Source organism: Balaenoptera physalus, assembly GCF_965194825.1.
Source record: "Balaenoptera physalus genome assembly, chromosome: 1".
Lineage (NCBI taxonomy): Eukaryota > Metazoa > Chordata > Mammalia > Artiodactyla > Balaenopteridae > Balaenoptera > Balaenoptera physalus.
The window spans coordinates 140,228,691-140,252,405 of NC_138882.1; the positions used below are offsets into that span (position 1 = coordinate 140,228,691).

The 23,715-nt window shown below is 41.7% G+C and overlaps 1 protein-coding gene and 1 long non-coding RNA gene across 8 annotated transcripts in view; both read right to left on the reverse strand.

The window, feature by feature from the left end:
* Positions 1 to 23,715, reverse strand: part of AK4 (adenylate kinase 4) — a gene marked incomplete at its 3' end in the record, with an annotated part of 74,605 nt that overhangs the window by 38,778 nt on the left and 12,112 nt on the right. For 6 of the 7 annotated variants that reach the window (XM_082453841.1, XM_082453837.1, XM_082453840.1 and 3 more), the window contains exon 3: positions 646 to 765. The exons of the other annotated variant lie outside the window; for it this stretch is intronic. In XM_082453841.1, coding sequence (XP_082309967.1) covers positions 646 to 765 — 120 coding nt within the window. The remainder of the gene's footprint in view (positions 1 to 645; positions 766 to 23,715) is intronic. 7 annotated transcript variants of the gene reach the window in all.
* Positions 13,810 to 22,603, reverse strand: LOC309659488. Its single transcript, XR_014262833.1, has 2 exons — positions 18,463 to 22,603; positions 13,810 to 18,150 (listed from the first exon to the last, which is right to left on the reverse strand). It is a non-coding gene; the product is annotated as an uncharacterized lncRNA (long non-coding RNA).

Consider the following 23,715-nt stretch of genomic DNA (forward strand, 5'->3'; position numbering starts at 1 on the left):
GGTTAATGGACATACCAAAATTTAAGGCAACCCTATGATAGATAGATAGGTTGTTACCAGTGTCTTGCTATTTACAAATAACACTGAAAACAAACAGCCTTTAACATACATCTTCAGGCAAGAAATCAAGCAGGGAATTGCTGAATCAAAAAATATAAAGACTGCTAAACTGCCCTCCAAAGGTTGTCCATTTTATACTCTCAAGAATACTTACTTCCTATACTCTCCATAAAAGGTTTTCAGATTTTCGATCTTTTTTAATCTGACAGGTAAAAAATGATAACTAATGCTTTTAATTTATGTGGCCTATTTTGAATGAAAGAACCTCTGATTTAAGATGAGTCATACTTATGACGACTTAGTCATGGAAACAAAGGCACGATCAAAACTGGAACAATAACAGGAATTCAGTGAAGGTTTGCTTCAAGCTGATGGCTCTAGGGATGGTGGTCTGCAGACAGAGGAATTAAAAGGCTTCACCATGTGAGGTTTCTATCACGTTGCCAAACTGGAATATGTCTAAATAGATGACTGAACGTTTAGGGGAAAAGGGCATTTTGCAACCTGTAAGAAATTACGGGAGTGTGCAAGGAGACCATGACCCGCTATTGGCAGAGGTCCAGCGGACCCACACGTTCAACTCACCATCCAGTAGCCAGTGCTGGCCGCGCCTGTTCTCCAGCTCTGACAGCATGAGGCGTGTGATCACGTGATCTGGAACCAAAAGACTTTTCTCTATGTACTGCTTTGCCATATCACCAACTTCTATTAAAGACAGGAAAAAGACACTCTCAAAAAAGAAGCTTCAAAAAAAAAAAAAAACTTACAAACTCTTTTCTGACAGTTTTGCCTTCTTATTTCTCCCTGATGGCACGGGGAAACTGAGAGGCACAACCATTCCTTAGAGACCAAAGGAAAAATTTTCCACTGCTCTTCTAGAAAGAATGCTGGATGACACAAACATCAACTGGTTTATTTCTTTTCATGAGCCTCAGGATAAGCAGATGGCACCTTGCTGACGCAGTTGTAGAAGCAACGCAGTGTTATTAGTGGAATGCCAAGTTCATAAAAAGATGTGAATTTTAAAATTTTTTTCATAGAAAAAAATGCTCATATCATAATTTAAAATAACAATTTCTTATATGTGGAAATTATAAGTTTGGTTCAGGAGAACAAATTAGCAGTTTAAATCTGCTAAATTTCTAGGAACTGAATTTCTTTTTTTAACCAAGATGAAGTCCTCTGCTCTCCAGGGATCTGATAATGAACCACTAAGAAACACATTCTTGACAGGCCAATTAAGTTCTTATAAAAACATATAGCAGAATTATATTACTAGGCAAAAAAGCTCAAGAATCATTTAGCCTCCACCTTCACCTAGAATTTAAGGCAGAGCCCTTCCTTCCCCAGACTGAGCCTATACTCCCAACTCTGACTTCAACACTGAAACGTGGGCTGTGAAGAGTTCCCATCACTGGACAAGGATCCCAAAATTAGGCCGAATGATGTGGAATCAGTAACGTGCAAGAAACAGAACGTATATGTGGCGAAACATGAATGTGAACAAAACACATTCATTCAACAAGGATTTGTTGACTGCATACGATTTAACAGGTAATATTCTACAAGTGTAACAGTGACTAAAAGTTGCAGTTACTGATCTCTAAGCAGTATTACTTTCCTTAAGAGCAACAATAACAATCTTCACTGAGAGTTCATATTATCTCAGGCACTTATACGTGTTATTTCATTGATTCCTAAGATCCTCAACTTTAGACAGGAGGTAATACCCATATTTTTTAATGACAGCTTTACTGAGATATAATTCACACACCATAACATTCACCATCTTAAAGTGTACAATTCAGTGGTTTTTTAACACTTCCTCAGTGTTGTGCAGCCATCACCACTACCTAATTTCAGAACATTTATATGACCCCAGAAAGAAACCTTGTACCTATTAGCAGTCACTCCCCATTCCCTCCTCCCTCTAGGCCCTGGCTTCTACTAATCCACTTTCTGTCTATAGATTTGCCTACTCTGCACATTTCACATAAATGGAAGCACACTATGTGGTTTTTTGCATCTGGGTCCTTTACTTAGCATAATGTTTTCAAGATGCATCCATGTTGCACCACGTATCAGTACTTCATTCATTTTCATGGCTGAATATTATGATTCCATTGTATGGACATATCTTATTTTTTTTCACTCTTTGGATATTTTGAATAATGCTGCAATGTACAAGTTTTTGTGTGAATGCATGCTCTCAGTTCTCTTTGGTAATACCTGTAAGGTATATATGTTTTATATCTGAAAAATCACTGTCAGACAGAATGCTCAGAGTAACTGACAAGCTTGGTGTCTACTCTGCAATGGTCAGGCCAGCCCCAGAGCCCTGTTTTTTAGTCCCATCCACCAAACTTTAAGGTACATATAAACAACAGACACACATCTTCCAAGGTGAGAGACCAAGATGTGAACTGGCTGCAAATATCCCATGAGGAAACAGTAATGCGTAGGGATTGTCTTGTTTGGAAAAGAGAAGAACCAGAGAAGGACATGACAACAATTTACTCGTAACCTGATACTTGACACATGGAAAAGGCATTAACTTATTTAATCCTCAGGGCTTAGAATTAGGACTAGTAGTAGGAATTATAAATGGACAGGAAAAGTTGCCTAAGGAAATGTTTGAATGGAGACTGCCCAGCAAGGGATATTATAGAGAGATTTGGAAAACTGGACTGGGGATTGGGCTTAATTCATGTTTTAGGTCCCTTCAGTTGGAGGATTTATGGTATTAGGATATATCTGAATTCAGTAATTTAATGAAGAACAGTATCAAAAATGATACGTCTAAGGCCTCTGATTATCTCCTGACTCTCCTAAATGGCTTCCACTGACACCTCAAACTTATACTGTCCAAAATCAACATTCCCCTCCCACTCTGCTCTTGCCCTAGTGTTTCTTGCCTTGTCAGTAATGGAGTCCCCCATTATCCGCAGTTTTCTTGGATTCAGTTACCCAAGGTCAACCACGGTCTGAAAATATTAAATGGAAAATTCCAGAAATAAGCAACTCGTTTTAAATCGGGTGCCGTTCTGAGTAGCATGATGAAATCTCTTGCCGTCCTACTCCGTCCCGCCTGGGATGTGAATCAACCCTTGGTCCAGAGTATCCCACCTTTTAGTCACTTAGTAGCAGTCTTGGTAATCAGATCAACTGTCTCAGTACCTTCAAGTGACCATATTTTACATAATAATGACACAAGGTGCAAGAGTAGCGATGCTGGCCATTTGGATGTGCCAAAGAGAAGCCATAAAGCGCTTCTTTTAAGTGAAAAGGTAAAAGTTCGACTTAAGGAGGAAGGAAAAACATTGTATGCTGAGGCTGCTAAGGTATATAGTAAGAACAAATCTATCCGGGAAATTGCGAAGAAGGAAAAAGAAATTCATGCCAGTTTTGCTGCTGAACCTCAAACTGCGAAAGTTATGAACACAGTGCATGATAAGGGCTTAGTTAAGATGAAAAAAGCATTAAATTTGTACAAAAAGATATTCTGAGAGACCACATTCACGTAACTTTTAGTACAGTATATTGTTATAATGGTTCTATTTTATTAATTATTGTTGTTAATCTCTTACTGTGCCTAATTTATAAATTACTTTACCATAAAATTACTTTATCAAAATTACTTTATCCTAGGTATCTATGTATAGAGAAAAAACATAGTATATATATATAGGGTTCTTCTCTCCTCATTGCCCATCCTAGTCCAGACACAACAGCCTCCTTGCACTTTCCTGAAGATCATAAGCATGTGCCCTCGCCAGGACCTTTGCATTTGTTCTTTCCTCTGCCAGGAACACTCTCTCCCCCAGAATTTCATATGGGTCAAGCCCTCATTGCATCCAGGTCTCTGATTAAGTATCACCTCAAAATGGGCTTCCCACCCTATCTACACAGCACAAGCACAAACACACACCCCTATCACCCTCTACTCTCTTATCCTACTGTGCATTATTTTCTAGAACTACAGACTTTACATATTATATACTGATCTATTTGTGAATTCACTTTCTGTCCTCCCCCACTAGAATATTGTTATTAGTTCATTGAAAAAATAATACTACTTTGCTCACTGCCATATCCTCAGTGCTTAGAATATAATCTGGCATGTATAGATAACTCCATAAAATTTTGTTGCATGAATGAATGAATACACTGAAGATTACAGAGAATTCTTTTCCCCTGGCAAAAATCAATCTGATCTTCCTATACAGTTATTACAGAACCATTTCCCCAAGATCATAGATAGGTCAACTTTGCCAGGTATCAACTTTTTCAAGGGAAATATAGACAAAGTGTGATCAGTACTAACTAGGTGAGATGGCCATGTAGGGTTTCATAGCTCAGTCTTATTTCCTCAGCCTTTCAAACCATGAATAGCAATGAATGAGGTCGGGGAGGGAAAACGGGGAGAAGGAAACACCAGGACCCAATGTTGCAGAGGCATGGGGCTGCTTGGCATACTTGGAGGAACTTCAATTAGTGACATCTGACAAAACCACGCCATGAGAGAGAGCTAGACAGGTAGGTTAAGGAGCATGGGCTTCGAGGGACTAAAGGAAAAATGGGTAGTTCCAGAAATGCCACTCCCACAGCTAAAACCAACTATTTAATTTGCAGGGCCCAGCGCAAAATGAAAACATGGAGCCTCCTTGTTCAGAAACTAAAAATGTCTAGATGGCAACAGCAGAGCATTGCACTAAGTGCAGGGCCTTGTGTGACTACACAAGTCAATGCCCACGGCGAAGTGAAATTTGGACAGGGCTGGCGTGGTGAAAGCCAAGGAGGCTGTGACAATAATCCAAGCACAAACAGGCCTGGTCCAAAGCAGAGGCAACATTAGAAGACCTTCTGGCCCTTGAGAGTACCTTTAGCTAACCCAACGGAGATTGTGCAACTCCAAGTTCAAAATAACTCTGTGGAAGACTTCCAGAACCATCTTAATCCAATTTACTAGTGAAGAGAAAGAGCTAAGCAGCATCCTTTCCCATTTTTGGCAGCCTGGGCTCTTCTCTGGAGCAAGACAGACAGCATGCCCTCCAATCTGATACAAAATCAAACTTGCTCCATGTCTCTCGCTCCACACCCCACCCCCCCTAAAAACCAGGAAAAGTCAACAGCAGCCAGAGCAAAATGGACTTAACGTATCTACATCTGAATGAAGACTTCACTACAACAGTAATCTGAAATAAAACACTAATCAGAAGACAAGCCCATTCCAGAAAACAGGACCTTCATCTGCCCTTGTCAGTTTGCTTGGAGGAGAAAGCAGTATCATTAAACGCTAATGCCAGCATGTTTGGATAAAACACGTACCTGCTCCAACTCCTCAAGCAGTATTCCAAAGAAAGGCTGTACACACACATACGTTGTCTTACACTGCTTTTGCATCCTTAGTGCGTATACATATGTGCACATGCACACACACATACACACACACACTCACTAAAATAATAAACCATAAACCACCAGGAAGGTTTCAAAAATAAACTTAATAAATTAAGAGTAACTCCAAAAAAGGCCAACAGCTTTGCATTTCTTAAGTGTCACAACAACTAAAAAATAAAAATAAAACTAATCATGTGTTTATGAGATTGACCAGAACACCAGTGATTAAGGCCACATTTGGAAAAACTTTCTTCAGAAAGGGAAAGTGTCAGATTACAAAATGGTATGTATTATAGAATTATGTATGTATATGTATAGATATATATTACCATTGTCAATGTTAAATGTATTAGAAGAAAATCAATGTTCCACCTCTTTTACAATATAAATTTTGTAGCAATGCATCTTAAAAACCTATCCCATTTAATTACTACTAAATATAAATTAAAATAGACATGACCTTGGTTACCTTGAGAAATATATATTTTCAATTTCTAGCCAGATCAGACAACATATAAGTTTTCAGAATTTAACACTACCTATTAAGTTGCATATTTAAAATAATACCAGGTAGAAAAATTTAAGATAACACAGAACTTAAGTACCTATTAAATTGGTCATTTCTCCAAAAGTCAGGCTTCCAGGCTATGGAAGATATTTTTATTGACCTCAGTTCTTTCACATTAAAGTTGTCCATATTCACTTAACAGACTGACATAGATCATTGTATTCTGGGCAGCAAATATGGCAAAACACCGTCCACTGCTAAAAGGAGAGGATTTTGGGCACACGATTTGAATTATCTTGATTAAAAAGAAAATACCGGGACTTCCCTGGTGGTGCAGTGGTTAAGAATCCATCTGCCATTGTAGGGGACATGGGTTCGATCCCTGGCCCGGAAAGATCCCACATGCCACAGAGCAACTAAGCCCATACGCCACAACTACTGAACCTGTGCTCTAGAGCCCACGAGCCACAACTACTGAGCCCACGTGCCACAACTACTGAGCCCACGTGCCACAACTACTGAAGCCCGCGTGCCTAGAGCCCGTGCTCCGCAACAAGAGAAGCCACCACAGTGAGAAGCCCGTGCACAACAAAGAAGAGTAGCCCCCACTCGCCGCAACTAGAGAAAGCCTGTATGCAGCAACAAAGACCCAAATATAAAATAAATTTATAAAAAAGAAAGAAAAAAAAAAAAACCTTGTCTAAATAACTAGGAGAGCCACTAAGCAAATAACATTTCTTTAGAAAAACCATGAGAAAACACTCACAGATATGTAGGTGGCACAAAATCCATTCTATAGCCACCCTAAATATTCACAACTGCCAGCTCAAACATTCCAGAGAAGGAATGACTTCCAAAAAGAAATAAATGCATAAAGATCCAAAATGTGAAAGACAAGATTACTGAAATGGGGTGGTGGGGGGGAGATGGTAAATACTGTTCACTAAGGGGAAACTGGAGAATATGGGATGTGGTTGGTTTTATGGTTTAAATACTCTCTGAATCCACTTAATACTCACTCAGTTGATATTTATTCAGCATCTACCATGTGCCAGGCCCTGTGCCAACCTCAGAGGAGGCCTGTCCCAGAGCTCAGAACCTAAACACTGGGGTCAGGTGCCAGCCACAGAAAGCTTTCAATAGCAAAATTTTATGGAATTTTACTCTGTCAGGCAAAAAAATTAAACAGTCGGTAATTATCACATTAAGTTATACAAGCTCTTACGTTGCCAATAAAATTCCGTATAAATATATTTTGAAACAGAAATAGGCTATTGGTCACAAACTAAGTGAGAGTATTTGGTCAAATATTCAACCTGCCAGCTAATTCACCTTTGACCACTGAAGAGTTACCCCTAAAATCCTAGTCCAGAGTTACAGAAAGTCAACCAGGCTCCCTTAATCTCTTGACACTGGAGACAAAAAGATTTGTTTTAACAAAGGTGGAGATTAAGAAAGATAATCAACTTTAGTCAGGTAAAATCCACTACTGGAATGGAAGTCTCTTGAAACCAAACCTCAACTACTATTAATACTTTAAGCAAAGGCAATGAGGTCTTTTTATTTTATTTGAATATATCTGTCTTTTGCCTTTCTTTGTCAAATACTTTTTTCAATAACTAGCCCAGAAAGTGCCAGCATAAGGACAACAATGACAAGGGTGTTTTGTGGCATGGGCCTCCAACCAGCTGTGCAATGACCCTGCCAGCATCCTACCAGAGACCTCCCATTTTACCCCTAGTGTATGAGAGTCACTCCAATTACTCAGAACCACAGGTGAAAACTCTCTTCCCCAGGAACATGCCACTTATCTAAGCAAAATTTTCTGTGCATCTACTACACGCAAGGCACAAAAGATACAAATATAAGAACACCTCCAAGAATGAAGTGTGGGGACAGACTCATGAACATAATTATTAAAAAGTGTATGCTCTGGGACTTCCCTGGTGGTCCAGTGGTAAAGAATCCACCTTCCAATGCAGGGGATGCAGGTTCGATCCCTGGTCGGGGAACTAAGATCCCACATGACACAGGGCAACTAAGCCCACGCACCACAACTACTGAGCTCGCACGCCTCAATGAGCGAGCCCACGTGCCACAAACTACAGAGCCCACGCGCCCTGGAGCCGGCGCGCCACAACTAGAGAGAGAACACCCGCATGCCGCAACTAAAGAGAAGTCCCTGAGCCGCAACGAAGACCCGAAGCAGCCAAAAAAAACCTATAATAATAATAAAATAAAATAAATAAAATTTAAAAAGAAGGTACCTGAGATAAATTTATAACTTATTTATTGTAAAATAATGCAAAACCTTGAAACTATAAAGACTTAAATCCTATCTGTTCTTTGTCCCTTTGGACATCATCAGACTAAGATGCCCAACAGGATCAAGTCACTGACCTCGTCTCTCCTGATTTCACATGAACCACACCTGTCTTCAAAACCGTTCCTCTGCCATTCAGTCTCAGGGTAAAAAATTTAGCTCATCATGGGGTCAATTATTATTTGTGTTTTAACCAAAGGAAATTGCAGCGAAAAATTATTTAAATCCGTGATCTATATAATCAATCACTCCCTACGTCAAAAGGATGTTAACAGTAAAAAAATTTCTTTTTCTTTTTAGATTTGAACCCAAATTTATGTAAAGTACAAATGTTTATCTCTTTACCACTAATTCTGAGATTAAAATGAAAGAATTTGTAATGTGATTTCTTTTTTTCTATCGAGATATGACTCACATATAACATTACATCGGTTTCAGGCCTACAACATAATGATTTGATATTCACATATATTTTGAAATGATCACCACCATCAGTCTAGTTAACATCCGTCACCATACATAGTTACAAACTTTTTTTTCTTTCGGCTGCACCACACGGCATGTGGGATTTGAGTTCCCTGACGAATGGATCGAATCCGCACCCCCTGCAGTGGAAGCACGGAATCTTAACCACTGGACGGCCAGGGAAGTCCCCAAACTTTTTTTCTTATGATGAGAACTTTTAAGATATATTCTCTTAGCAACATTCAAATACGTAATACAGTTTTATTAACTATAGCCGCCATGTTACACATGATATCCCAGGACTCTTATAACTGACGTTTGTACCTTTTGATCCCCCAAAGCCCCCGCCTCTGGCGACCACCAATCTGTTGATCACCAATCTGTTCTCTGTATCTGTGAGCTCAAGGTTTTTTGTTTTGTTTTGTGTGTTTTTTAGATTCCAAATAAGTGAGATCATACAGTTTATTTACTCTTGATATCTGCATTTTTATCAAGGGACAATACCCTTTCAAAAACACTGTAATGGCTTCATAATGAGGCAAAGAGCCAATACGCTACAATGAATTACCACCAGGCTGGGAATCTGAAGTCTTGATCTGAAGCTTGCCTCCAAGTCTCTGCCCACAGGGCTGAACACATCAATGTCCTTCACTTATCGCAGCCTCAAGTTTCCTCATCTGCGTGAGGGAGGTGGACTCTTCCTCTGTCATCTCAGAGGTGGAATTTCAATTTCCTGTACCTGGCTTTTGGCTTAGAGGGCTGGCTTCTCAGTACGCCTGAAACTACAGCAGGATCCTTTCAACCACCAAGACTCTACCTCTGAGGTAAGGACAGGCACCCCAGAGACTGAGAGTCTCTCCCTGCCTTCATGGGCAGCTAAGGCGCTGATCATTACACCCATTCTAGATGCGAGGAGTGGCATCCGGACCAGAACTCAGGCGTGACAGTCTGCCTGGGAATAAGGTCCAATGCTTTGTTTGGCCTCTTTGCTTTTTTCCTCTCTAGCCAGACTGGATATTTACATTCACTTAGTCTAATTTTGTACCCTAGGTCCAGAAATGTGTTGGCAGTGGGTGTGTTTCTGTAATAGCCAAGATAAAAATATGCATGGACAAAAGCCATGACTTTGGATAGGGTAGGGGCTAGCATTACTGAGAAAGAAGGTGATCCAATATCTAAGCACAAGGAATACCCTTAAGCTTTCTCATCCCACTAGCAGATCAGTTATGTGACCGCCCCCCCCCCAACACACACACAGATTCAAAGAATAAAATTGTACAGTAACTTCATTTTAAGACTTGAAATAAGTCATGAAAAGAAAAAGATACTGGAATTTCATTAAGCCAAAAAAAATTTGGATGTCCTATGTCGGGAATATTTTCTGGCCTAGAATAGGAACACATGCATTTATAGACACACCACGAACATCTGGAGAAGGACCACATGCTGCCTTACATAAGCAGCAAAGGAGAAAAAGCAGACTGGGATGAAGGCAACAGAATCTGGGCAAGGGAACAAATGGGGAAAGGCAAGTAATAGTAATCCACAAGGTTTACCAAAATCAAAGATGAGTTTTAGACCCAGAGCATTTAACCATCTCCTCAAGCTCGAGTTCTGCAAGTCTGCCTTGGCATCCACCATACCGGGAACTTTCAGCTCCAAGGAGTAGGATCATACTTCAAATCTTACAAGCTCTCTAGATTTTCTCAACTCCCCTGTAACCTTATCACAACCCAACTACTAGCCCCATTCAGAGGACAGGGAGGAATTTCACTTTTAAAGCAACATAAAAGGAACTCCTTCCCATTGCAGAAGATCCCGGGTGTGGATCTGGCTGTACCAGGCGTCTTGTCGGCTGCCTCTCTGGGCAGGATCTTGGCTGCAGATCTGTACAAGGGAAGCTGCTGTTTCCTCCAGTGCCATCTGCTCAAACAGAATGGACTGCTACTGCTGCCCATGGGGGACTTTTTTCTCTCTCTCCCTGCCTCCCTCCCTTTTCCCTCCCTCTGTCACATAGCTTTCCGGCAATATTCTGGTCAAGCACTACTCCAAGAACACCAAAGAGGTACATGTTCCCCAGCCTCCCACGGCTGGTAGGAGAGAGTCCTGCGAACAAAGGGAAAGAGAAGGAGGGAAACAGCTGATGCTACCACTCTTTTTGCTAGGGCTCCCAGTGGGGTCATATGGTCCACTGAGAAGGCCGACATGCAATCATCCTTTAACACCAGCAAGGACGACAACAACAACAATAATAATAATACCAGAGGGCAGTCATATGAAAAACAGTACGGAGGTTCTGCAAACCATCAAAAATAGAACTACCATATGATCCAGCAATTCCACTCTGGGTATTTATCCAAAGAAAATGAAAACACCTACTCGAAAAGACTTATGTAGCCCCATGTTCACTACAGTTCAATAGCCAAGATATGGAAACAACCTAAAGGTCCATAAGTAGATGAATGGATAAAGGAAATGTGAGAGAGAAATACATACTTACATACATACATACACACACACTCATATACACACAGACACACACACACACAGCGGAATATTACTCAGCCATAACAAAGAAGGAAATCTTGCCATCTGCCGCAACATGGATAGACCTTCAGGGCATCATGCTAAGTGAAATAAGTCAGACAGGGACTTCCCTGGTGGTCCAGTGGTTAAGAATCCATCTTCCAATAAAGGGGATACATGTTCAATCCCTGTTCCAGGAACTAAGATCCCACATGCCGCGGGGCAACTAAGCCTGTGCGCGCAGCAACTGCTGAACACCTGAGCCACAACTAGAGAGCCTGCGTACCGCAACTACTGAGCCCACGTGCCACAACGAGAGAAGCCCGCGTGTTGCAACAAAGATCCCACATGCCGCAACTAAGACCCAACACAGCCAAAAATTAAATAAATAAGTAAATAAAAGTAGAGAAGGAAGTCAGAGAAAGACAGATACCATATGCTCTCTCTTATATGTGGAACCTAAAAAAAAAAACAACAAAGAAAACCAAAAAGCTCATGGACACAGAGAACAGACTGGTGGTTGCCAGAGGAAGGGGGTGAGGGATGTGTAAAATGGGTAACGGGGGTCAAAAGGTATAAACTTCCAGTTGTAAAATAAGTCAGTCATGGGAAATGTAATGTACGGCATGGCAGCCACAGTTGATAATACTGTACTGCATATTGAAAAGTTGCTAAGAGAGTAGATTTTAAAAGTTCTCATCACGAGAGAGATGAGAATTAACAAAATTAATTCTGTTAACTATGTGACAGATGTTAACTAGACTTACTGTGATCTTTTCATAAGATATACAAATATTATGTTGTACATCTGAAACTAATATAATGTTGTATGCCAACTATACCTCCATAAAAATAAGTGAATAAAATAAAAGCAGGTCAATTTAAAATAGATAGATAGATAAGATAGACAGATAGACAGACAGAGTGTAATGGGTGAAAATACCAGAGGCAACAGTCATTAAACACTTATTAAGTGCTGGACCAGTGGTTGTCAAACTGCTGTCAGTATCACAATTCTGGTTTTGAAATTAAAAAGTGTTGGGGCTTCCCTGGTGGCGCAGTGGTTGAGAATCTGCCTGCCAATGCAGGGGACACGGGTTCGAGCCCTGGTCTGGGAAGATCCCACATGCCGCGGAGCAACTAGGCCCGTGAGCCACAACTGCTGAGCCTGCGCGTCTGGAGCCTGTGCTCCGCAACAAGAGAGGCTGCGATAATGAGAGGCCCGCGCACCGCGATGAAGAGTGGCCCCCGCTTGCCACAACTAGAGAAAGACCTCGCACAGAAACGAAGACCCAACACAGCCAAAAATAAAAATAAATTAATTAATTTTTAAAAAGATACAGATATGTATTCCAGTATTAAAAAAAAAAAAAAAGTGTTTTGTACCCAAAAAGGGAGAATATTACAAATTTTTTAAATGTATGTCATTTTATGTATTTGTAGGTATATAGTTAATTGCAAGGTTCTACTAATTCCTACTGTTAAAAAAAATGATTAAAGATGACAATTTAGGTGATACAAACAAACTTTAAACACTTAATGAAGTAGACAGTCTCCTTTCAGAGAACTGCAAGATGGGGCAGAAGGCAGGAAGCCCTTTATAGGATAAAGAATACAGAACAAAGAAGAGACAAGAAAAAGATATCTGATTGGCTGGGGCCACATCGTCAGTCGATCTGGTTTAGGGTGAGAAGACCTAGAGCTGGCTTGGCATTTGGGGACTGGCTGACTGGATGTACCACGTTTATGGTCAAGCAGAACACTGACATGGACATGAAACTTATCTAAGTTTCGGTTTGCTGGTGTGGCACACCAAGCAGAAGCAGTTCTGTCGGGCCTGGAAATTTATTTCAACCTTATTATGCGTCACATTAAAAAATTTAACACTGGGCCAAGCCCTACTCAAACCACTTATATGCATTATCTCATTTGATTTTTACAACAAGGCTAAGACGTAGTACCATTTTTTTTTTTTTTTTGGCCACACCGCACAGCATGTGGGATCTTAGTTCCCCCACCAGGGACTGAACCCGTGCCCCCTGCAGTGGAAGCTCAGAGTGCTAACCACTGGACTTCCAGGGAAGTCCCAGACGTAGTACCATTATTATCCTTGGTTTATAGTTGAAGAAATGGAGATACGAAGTATTTTAGCTTCCCAGGCGATGTGTTCCCAGAGCCTGTATCTTACATGCCCGAAAGTGCTGAATTCCCTGGCCCTGCCTCCAAGCCTTTCTCCACTTCCTCAGGCAACTAGTCTCTTCCTCCCAATTCCTCCCACAGTGCCATCCTTTGTTCAGCCATCTGCCCTCTCCCCTTCTGAACTGAGGACATCTCAACTGCAGGTCTGGTCTAGATGAGTGACTTAAACTAAGCCTCAGGGAGCAAAGGATGCCTTCAAGAGGTTTTCAAAGTTGAATAAGCAAACAAATAAAAATAGAATTTTTTAAAAAGGAAGAAAAGCAAAATGTAGCAAGAAAAAAAAAAAAAAAAAACCCTGACACTTGAGGGTTTGTCCTAGGCAAAGGGAAACTAAGTCTTTTTTTTAAATAAGTTTATTTATTTTTGGCTGTGTTGTGTCTTTGTTGCTGCGCAGGGGCTTTCTCTAGTTGTGGCGAGCGGGGGCTACTCTTCATTGCAGTGCGCGGGCTTCTCATCGCGGTGGCTTCTCTTGTTGTGGAGCACGGGCTCTAGGCACGCGGGCTTCAGTAGTTGTGGCATGCGAGCTCAGTAGTTGTGGCTCACAGGCTCTAGAGTGCAGGCTCAGTAGTTGTGGCACACGGGCTTAGTTGCTCCGCGGCATGTGAGATCTTCCTGGACCAGGGCTTGAACCCGTGTCCCCTGCATTGGCAGGCAGATTCTTAACCACTGCGCCACCAGGGAAGTCCTGGGGAACTAAGTCTTAATAATACTCTTCTCTTTCTTAGAAGTACTTGAGGGGACATAAGAAACTTTTATCTAAAATTTAATGAGATTTAAAAAGCACACTAAAGTTTTAAAGCATATGTCTACACTTCATTCAGGGAAAGCAATTTAATGAGGTTTTGGCTCAGCAAAGGTAGGGCTAGGATTTATCTGCGGGGTAGACGCTGAAAAGGTAAACTGCTCTGGATAAGAAAGTAACAACAGGTTTTAGATGACTGAAAGCTGGTAGACAGAAAAAGAGCAAATTTTCCAGAAAGGAAAAGAACAGGAAGGTAAACTGAACTCTAAGTTAGGAGAGGGGCAGGCAGGGCTAAAGGGGTGTGTAGGGAATGGCAGACAGGTTTTCAGACAGTGGTGTCTAATATGCCATGTCAGGACTTCCCTGGCGGTCCAGGGGTTAAGACTCCATGCTTCCACTGCAGGGGGGTCCGGGTTCGATCCCTGGTTGACTGGGGAACTAAAATCCCACAAGCTGCGTGGCGTGGCCAAAAAATAATAATAATATGCCGTGTCAAGATGTTGCTTATGCCAGACTCTAAACTTCATCACCCCCAAACCTTTAACACAACCACCTAAGATTAGGAGTCCTTTGGAAGAAGAAGATTAATGTCCAACAAGGAGTAAGGAATGCAGAAAATGGCAGCCCTTATAAGACTGAAAGGCAGAAGTGAAGAATTCCAGGGAAGCGTGAAATCTGAAAAAGGAGTGATTAGAGAGTGGCCAGTACCATAGATGGTGGAGTGAAATGCTGTGTACTGACCGAGGAGGTGATGGGAACCTGAGTCTTCCTGACTCAACAGATAATGTTGGAGGACCAGCCAAGTGCCACAGACTGTTCCCCAGGGTCGCCCATCACCCACACCATGACAGCACGTCTATGCCTGAGCACAGTCACTCCCAGGCCACACATCGTAATGACTCAACACTAACGACCAGGATTTGTGGTTTGCAAATCTCTTTAAAACTCAGTCCAAGCTGGCCCAGAAGCAGAAGTAATGAGGAGGAAGAGAAGATAGCACTGGATTTCATTCTCTGACTCTGGAAGTCTTACCTCACTAACTAATCTGAAGATGAGCTGGTAAATTACCCAACAGGAAACATAAAGCTCTGCCCATTAAACCAAAGGATTGCTTTCAGGCTAGGACAATGTATGCCCACAGTTAGTTGCCTCTATTCCAAAAGGAGTTCCTCAATAACTGAGGATGTTTCCCTTGTAAATGAAAGCGCCACTAGTTTGCTGGCCCCTCGATGAAGCTGAATTCTACACTACACTTGAGTGTAGAGTATACACTCAGGTCTCTACATCTTCTGCTAGATATGCATATACATGAAATTGAATGCTCCACCAGATATACAATTTTAGCCTCAACTTAAAACTTTCACACTTTCTCCACCCACCAAATGAAAGAGGGAAAACAAAGCAGACATATATAGCTCAGCAGCTGCCACAGCTGTTCTCTGAAAATTGGTACAAAGAAGGTGACATACACTCTTTTCAGACAAGAATTTCTCATCCCTTTTTTTTTTTAAATGCTAAGCCAGAAAATACCTGGAGTCTCTAAAAATGATCAAATTCATGCAACAGAGCCACCTCGACACAGCAAAGCAGAACTGTCTGGCAGCAGCCAACAAAATGAAGTTATGTTTTAACTCATTCCACTTCTCAAGTATGTAACTGGATTCCACTCTTTGGTATATAAAAACAAAATGAGAAAACCTGCAGGTAAATTTAAACCTCATCAAAGCCAATGATAACTGCTATGGTGATTATTAGTTTATTTAGCTTTACGTATTTTATGCAAAGCATCAACATCCAGTTCACGTGACCTTTTAAGAACAACTATTTCTCTTACTTTGTGCGAAAAGCAACATTGGATAATCTGTATAAGGGTAAGGGAAGAAGGAAGGAAAGAAGGAAAGACTACTGCAATAAGGTGGTGCCCAGCAGATACCTTGCCTTGCCTATGTGACATCTGGACTGTCAAGAACAATGCTTTAAAACATTCTGCAGCTTTTTTTTTGCCCTTCACTGGTCACTAACTATGAAAAAGATTTGCAGGACAGACATGTTTATAATCAGGCCTGGGGCTTCCCTTGTGGCGCAGTGGTTAAGAATCCGCCTGCCAATGCAGGGGACAAGGGTTCCAGCCCTGGTCCAGGAAGATCCCACATGCCGCAGAGCAACTAAGCCCATGTGCCCTAACTACTGAGCCTGCACTCTAGAGCCCACAAGCCACAACTACTGAGCCTGCGTGCCACAACTACTGAAGCCCATGCGCCTAGAGCCTGTGCTCCGCAACAAGGGAAGCCACCGCAATGAGAAGCCCGCGCACCGCAACAAAGAGTAGCCCCCGCTCGCCGCAACTAGAGAAAGCCCCTGCGCAGCAACAAAGACCCAATGCAGCCAAAAATAAATTAATTAATTTAAAAAAAAAGAATCAGGCCTTTATAAACTAAAGGCAAACTGGAGCAGAACCAGAATTACAGAAAGACTCTATCACCATAATTTAACTTCTAGAAACACCACTTCCCAACCCCCAGTGGGGTCCTGCCTTCTGTCACTTAGAACATCTCGTGCCGACTAACAGTAGTTCCAGCTCCGGCTCAGCCACCAGCTGTGTTCATCTTTCACAATCCCTACCATCGAGGAGAATCAATGTTGCAGTGCTGTTTGGTTTGGCTGGATTCCTCTAGACATAAGCTCAGTGCATGCATTTATTCTCTGGAGTGTGAACTTCAGCAGTGTTTGAAACATGACATTTGGAAACCTAAAACTGACCTTGATTACGAGATTTGGACTGGCACTCTGAGATAACGTAACAGAAATATCTATGCTGGGGAAAGTAGTCCTTCCAGGAGGCTCTTAGAATGCATTTCCTCCACAAAACTGACATCCCTGCAATAACTACAAACAAACATCAACACACAACACATTTGCCTGCAACCAGGGCACTCACCTTGGGCAAAAAATTGGAGAGGGTACAAGAGAAAACAAGCTCTAGTAACCAAGATAGATATTTTAATCCAGTGTTTTCAAATATCAAATTAAGGCAAAAAATCCAGGATGAACAACTACGAAAATTTTAAAGAGAATCCAAGCCTGCACACAACTCGTTCTCACTCACCTCACCCTAATCTCAGTCCTGTCGGATCTGCTCTTTATTTAAAATGTTGGTATTTGTTCATTTTACTGCATTACACTACTACTTATCTTGTTTACTGATTTTTTGGCACCCCTTTAAATTTTTTACTCAAGGAGAGTGCCTTGCTCATCTCATCCTAGCCTCCGCCCTGCCGACTCATATTAACTTAATACGCACAAGGAAACCCTGTGAGGTAGCTCTACCATTACTCTCAGTTTACAAATGACTTAACACAAAAAGTTTAGGGTTAGGTTAGCTACTTTACCCAAGTTCATACAGGTAGGGTGGCCAAGTCAGATTCCAAACCCAGCTATGTGGGTCAGAGCCCAAACTCTTAAAGACTACCTCTCAGAGCTTTGCATCGCTAAAATATTTACCGTAAGTGAAATTGAGCAGGACCCTGTGGGGCCCTCCTGGGCACAAAAGCCTTTCCGGGTCCCCACTTCTTATTTGCAGGATAAAGGCTTCAGCCTTCTAAACCTTCCCTGAGTTCCAAAGGGCAGATTCAAACAGCTACTACTCAGAGCAATAGGGAATGAAGAAACAAAGGAGGAACGATCAAGAAACTACAGTGCAGGGATTAAAGCAGGATCCAAGTTCCTCCTCAAGGGATATACATAACAATATCTTTGAGTTCTTCTGCAGCACTAAGGCCCCACCCAGGTGGAGGAAGGTAACTTCAGGCTGAGCTCAAGATTCTTGGAGCACCGCCCTGTTACCTCACCATCAACCAATCAGAACAAAGTCACACATCCTGCAGCCCTCACCCCAAATTTTGCCTATAAAAACCTTTCCGGGCTTCCCTGGTGGCGCAGTGGTTGAGAATCTGCCTGCCAATGCAGGGGACACGGGTTCGAGCCCTGGTCTGGGAAGGTCCCACATGCCGCGAAGCGGCTGGGCCCGTGAGCCACAATTACTGAGCCTGCGCGTCTGGAGCCTGTGCTCCGCAACAAGAGAGGCCGCGATAGTGAGAGGCCCGCGCACCGTGATGAAGAGTGGCCCCCACTTGCTGCAACTAGGGGAAGCCCTCGCACAGAAACGAAGACCCAACACACAGCCATAAATAAAAAATATATATATATTAAAAAAAAAAAAAAAAAACCTTTCCCAAAAACCATCAGGAAGTTCAGGGGTTTCTGTGCACAAGCCACCCGTTCTCCATGCTTGACCACCCTGCAATAAAACTTTGCCTGCTCCCAACTCCGACTTTTCCGTTCATTTGGCCTCACTGTGCATCAGGCACTCCAACTCTCATTCAGTAACCTGAGTCTCTACAGTCCTGGGTTTCATAAAATAATATGTGGAAAACAATCCAAATAAACTATAATTAATGACAATCTGGGTAAATCTGGTCATGAGTTGTTCATCGCTGATCCGTGTCCTGCAATCTTTAGGCTAAGTGATTAATTCCATCTGGAGTTCGTCCTGGAATCTTTCTAATTTGTCCCTAATTTTTTAGCTATTCTAACCTTCAGAAGGAGCCAAGGAAGAGAGACGATCTCTGGCCCCTCACTCAAGGACAGGACTATAGAGTTGAGTAGTGTGGAGTCGCTGGTGTCTGTACTTAGGTCTGAGATGACCCTAGTACACATCCTCAAATCCTGTCAGCTTTACAAGGCTACTTGAACGACACTGTGCATTGCAGGACAATGTTCAGAAATACTCCCAAATAACATGTTCGTTTAGAGTAGACTATATAAGTAAATCTATCATAACTGTAAGCAGATAGGTTAGAAGGTCCCAGAGAAGAAGAACTAGGAATGGCTTTCTTGACATGAGAGAAGCCATTTTGGCCTAGGCCGTTTTGTGATCTAAGCCTGGCCACAATGCTTGCCCTTGAACAGGTCTCAGTCATCAATGATCTTAAGGGAACAAAGGAATGTAGGAACAGAGAAAAGGCAGTCAAACAATAGTCCAGTGATAAAGCAGAGTCCTATTTCCTCCTCAAGGGATACACAGCACAATATACATATTTGAGTTCTGCAGGAACTAAAGCCCCCACCCAGGTGGAGGACAGGATGATGATGTTGACCCACTAGGCTTCAATCAACCAAGACTTAGACCTTTGCCCCAATTCTAAGCTGAATTTTTCTCTGCTCAAGCCCCTTCATGAATATGCATGTCCCCTTAGCTTAAAACTTCCCCAGTCTTGCTGTTTGGGGACGCTGCTTTGGGAAAGATCCCAAATTACTTGCTGTAAGTAATAAGTCCTTCCATCTCCCATTCTTCACCTTGGTTGTGTGTTTTGGCTTGACACCCACCAAGAGGTGAACCTGGCTTTCCGGTAACATAGCTACAATGATCCTGCCACATTTAGCCAGTTGTTCGGAAGGGTGGCCACTGCAGATTAAAAGGGTCATAGTGAAATCAGGCTGCAAAAGAATCTAGAAATGGTATCATGGGAAGAATGGCTGGGGGAACTAGGGCTGTTTCTCTTGGGGAAAAAAAAGGCAACTTAAGTCAGGGAAGTGGTGCCTAGCAACTATTTTCAATTATCTGAAGAGCTAGTGGGTTTAATTTATGTGACAACAAAAGACTGAAGCTGGATAAGTGGATGACAGTTTATGGATGACAGTTTCAAGGAGTTGGCTTTCATCTCAGTATAAGGAAAAAAAATCTTCCAACAATTAGACCTGTCCAGCAATCAAAGAGCCTGCAAGTTGGCTGTCAGCTTCTATAGAGGAGATCTAGCACAGAATGGCCACTTGGACAGAAGGACTTAAAATCCCTTCCAATTCTAAGATGTTAAGAAATGGAACAAATAATTAAACTAATACAGTCATTGTTATGCACAGTGTTTAGTTCCTAAGAACCCTAGAAAACTGAAACAAAACTATGAGCTCAATGAAAAGGTTTTGCACTTTCATCCCATTCCAAGCTGTACCCTTGATTTTTTTTAAAAACTAAGCCCACTGAAGTAATGCAAGTTGAAAATCAGTCTCCCTCTTGGAAAAACTAAATTATGTCCTTGGTTGGTATTTATAGTCACCATTTAAGAAAACTGGGAAACTATAGTCATATATGCAATCAATATTTTATAGCTCTCCTGCAAATCACATGGGTTATTTTTACCAAGATCTACAGGGGTCATGTAGGAGAAAAAATACAGAAGCAGTTGTGTTAGAATTTAGGAAAACCAAGCAAAGCAAAAGTTGAATCAGATATGTCAGCTACCTGCATATTAAAAGACCTTGAGAAAATCTATCCAATCAGACAAATAGGTAAAGTTAGAAAACTGTCCCTTTTAATGATGACACAACTTTTAAAAAGCAATTTTACGTTAAGGGAGTCTTCCAAAAGAGGCACACACGTAACTTTAATGTAAGTATTTTTGTTTGGACAAGAATGGAAACGCCAAGAAAATTCAAAGGAAAACAGAAGGACAACACAATTAATAGAGGTCGAGCCCGAGGTATGCATGACACCAAAGCCCAACTATATTTCCTCTACGCCATGGAGCCAACCTCCGTGCCAACTACTTGCTATGCCAAACCTACATGGGTACTTGCAACTGGAACTTCCCACAGGTATGGACTGCCCTCCTTCTGTTAAATGAGACCACTTTTCTCCACAATCGTTGAAATTTTGCACTTCAAAGGGCTGCAGTTGGATCTGCCCTTGCCCACCATTCCCATACACAGTCACATCAGGTACTGCCATCACCACCTCAACTTCTCCCAAACGCTTCTTTCCATTACTTTTACTGTATACCTGATCTAACAGTTGTGACACTACCTTAGCTGTGCTCCACTTCCTCTCCATCACAGTCGACCCCATACTTTGCTATGAAAAACAATCAAACCACTAAAGGAGTTTGAGGAAGGCACTGACTCCCCACAGTCTTCCTAGTTACAAACTCAACCTGGAATTACATATAAGCCCCCAGGGACATTTCCAGCCTCACTGCCTATAATTCCGCAACTCTAGGTTTCAACCAAAATACGCTTAATTTTAATCACCTATTCCCAGACATGATCTTTCCATCAAAAACAACCTGCTCCCACTTTTCCAACTGCCAGTACCTTACCTATCTGTCAAGGCCCAGCTCTAATGTCACAGCTTTCAGTTACTCTGTCATCCAGAAGTGTCACAGAACAACTATTATGCATTGACTGTATGTTAAGACACTGGAGATACAAAAATGAACTCTCCTCACTGTTCTTATAATAGAATTTTCATTCTTTTTTTACAGTATTCAGTAAAATCTGCCTGATAAAACAATTAATCGGCTATATGTTTTACCTTGTGAATTTCTTTTTTTTTTTTTAATAAATTTATTTATCTATTTATTTTTGGCTGTATTGAGTCTTCGTTGCTGCACGCCAGCTTTCTCTAGTTGCGGCGAGCGGGGGCTACTCTTTGTTGCAGTGTGCAGACTTCTCATTGCGGTGGCTTCTCTTGTTGTGGAGCATGGGCTCTAGGCACGTGGGCTTCAGTAGTTGTGGCACACGTGCTCAGTAGTTGTGGCTCATGGGCTCTAGAGCGTAGGCTCAGTAGTTGTGGCACACGGGCTTGGTTGCTCAGCAGCACGTGGGATCTTCACAGACCAGGGCTTGAACCCGTGTCCCCTGCATTGGCAGGTGGATTCTTAACCACTGCACCACCAGGGAAGTCCCTACCTTGTGAATTTTTTACAGGTGGAGACCATTTTTTATTCCTACTAGCAGGATGCTATTAGAATACCTTGATTAAACAAGTGCTTACTGAAGTTTAAAGTCTACCCATTTGTCTGTGGATACTGTAACAACCTCTTACCTGTCTTTGGAAGTTTCACTCTAGAACCATCCAGTCCAGTTTCCAAACAACCTGAGTGATCTATTAAAAAATGTGAATCATGTAAAGCAACTATACTCCAATAAACATTAATTTAAAAAAATGTGAACCAGATTGTCAATTCCATATTTAAAAAGAGTGGCTTCACCTTAGATGAGGCAATGGTATCTTAGCCACAACACCAAAATCACAAGCAGCAAAAGAAGAAAAGAACACAGGTAAACTGGATTTCATCAAACTTCGAAACTTTTATGCTTCCAAGGACCCCATTAAGAAAGTAGGACTTCCCTGGTGGCACAGTGGTTAAGAATCGCCTGCCAATGCAGGGGACACAGGTTCGAGCCCTAGTCCCGGAAGATCCCACATGCCGCAAAGCTACTAAGCCCATGCGCCACAACTACTGAAGCCCATGTGCCTGGAGCCCACGCTCCACAACAAGAGAAGCCACTGCAATGAGAAGCCCGCACACCGCTACGAAGAGTAGCCCCTGCTTGCCGCAACTAAGAAAGCCTGCCCACAGCAACAAAAACCCAATGCAGCCAAAAAATAAACATATAAATACATCCATTTATTTTTTAAAAAAAAGAAAGTAAAAAGACAATTCACAGGGAATTCCCTGGCGGTCCAGTGGTTAAGACCCGGTGCTTTCACTGACGAGGGCCCAGGTTTGATCCCTGGTTGGGGAACTAAGCCACATGGCGCAGCCAAAAAAAAAAAACAAAACAAAAAAATAAAGACAATTCACAGAATGGGAGACAATATATGCAAATCATGTATCTAATAAGGGACTTATAACCAAAATATATAAAGAACTCAACAATAAAGGACAAGTGAGCCAATCTTAAAAACTGGCACAGATTTCTCCAATAGACATTTCTGCAACGAAGACAAGACATACAAATGGTCAGAAGCACAAGAAAAGATGTTCAACATCGTTAGTCCTTAAGGAAATGCAAATCAAAACCACAATGAGATACCACTTCACACCCACTAGGGAGGCTAAAAGAAAAAAGAAAAAGACAATAACAAGCACTGATGAGGATGTGAAAACATTGGAAAACTCATTCATAGGTGGTGGGAATATGAAATGATGCAGCTGCTTTAGAAAATAGTTTGGCAGTTGCTCTAAATGTTAAACATAGTGTTACCACATGACTTAGCAATTCCACTGCTAGGTATACACCCAAGGGAGATGAAAACATATGTCCACACAAAAACGTGTATACTAATGTTCATAGCAGGAAACAACCCAAGTGTGCATCAACAAATGAGAGAATAAACAAAATGTGGTATAGCCATCCAATAGAGTATTATCAGGCAATAAAAAGGAATGAAGTACTGATACATATCATATTACCACATAGTTGAATCTTGAAAACATGCAAAGTTAAAGAAGCCAGCTCCAAAAAAATCACATATTGTATGAGTCCATTTATATGAAACATCAAAAAAGGCAAATGCATACAAACTGAAAGTAGATTAGTGATTATCAGGGGCTGGAGGGAGGGGGGAATGGGGAATGACTGCTAATGGGTACAGGGTTTCTCTCCACGGTAATGAAAATGTTCTGAAATTAGATAGTGGTGATGGTCGCA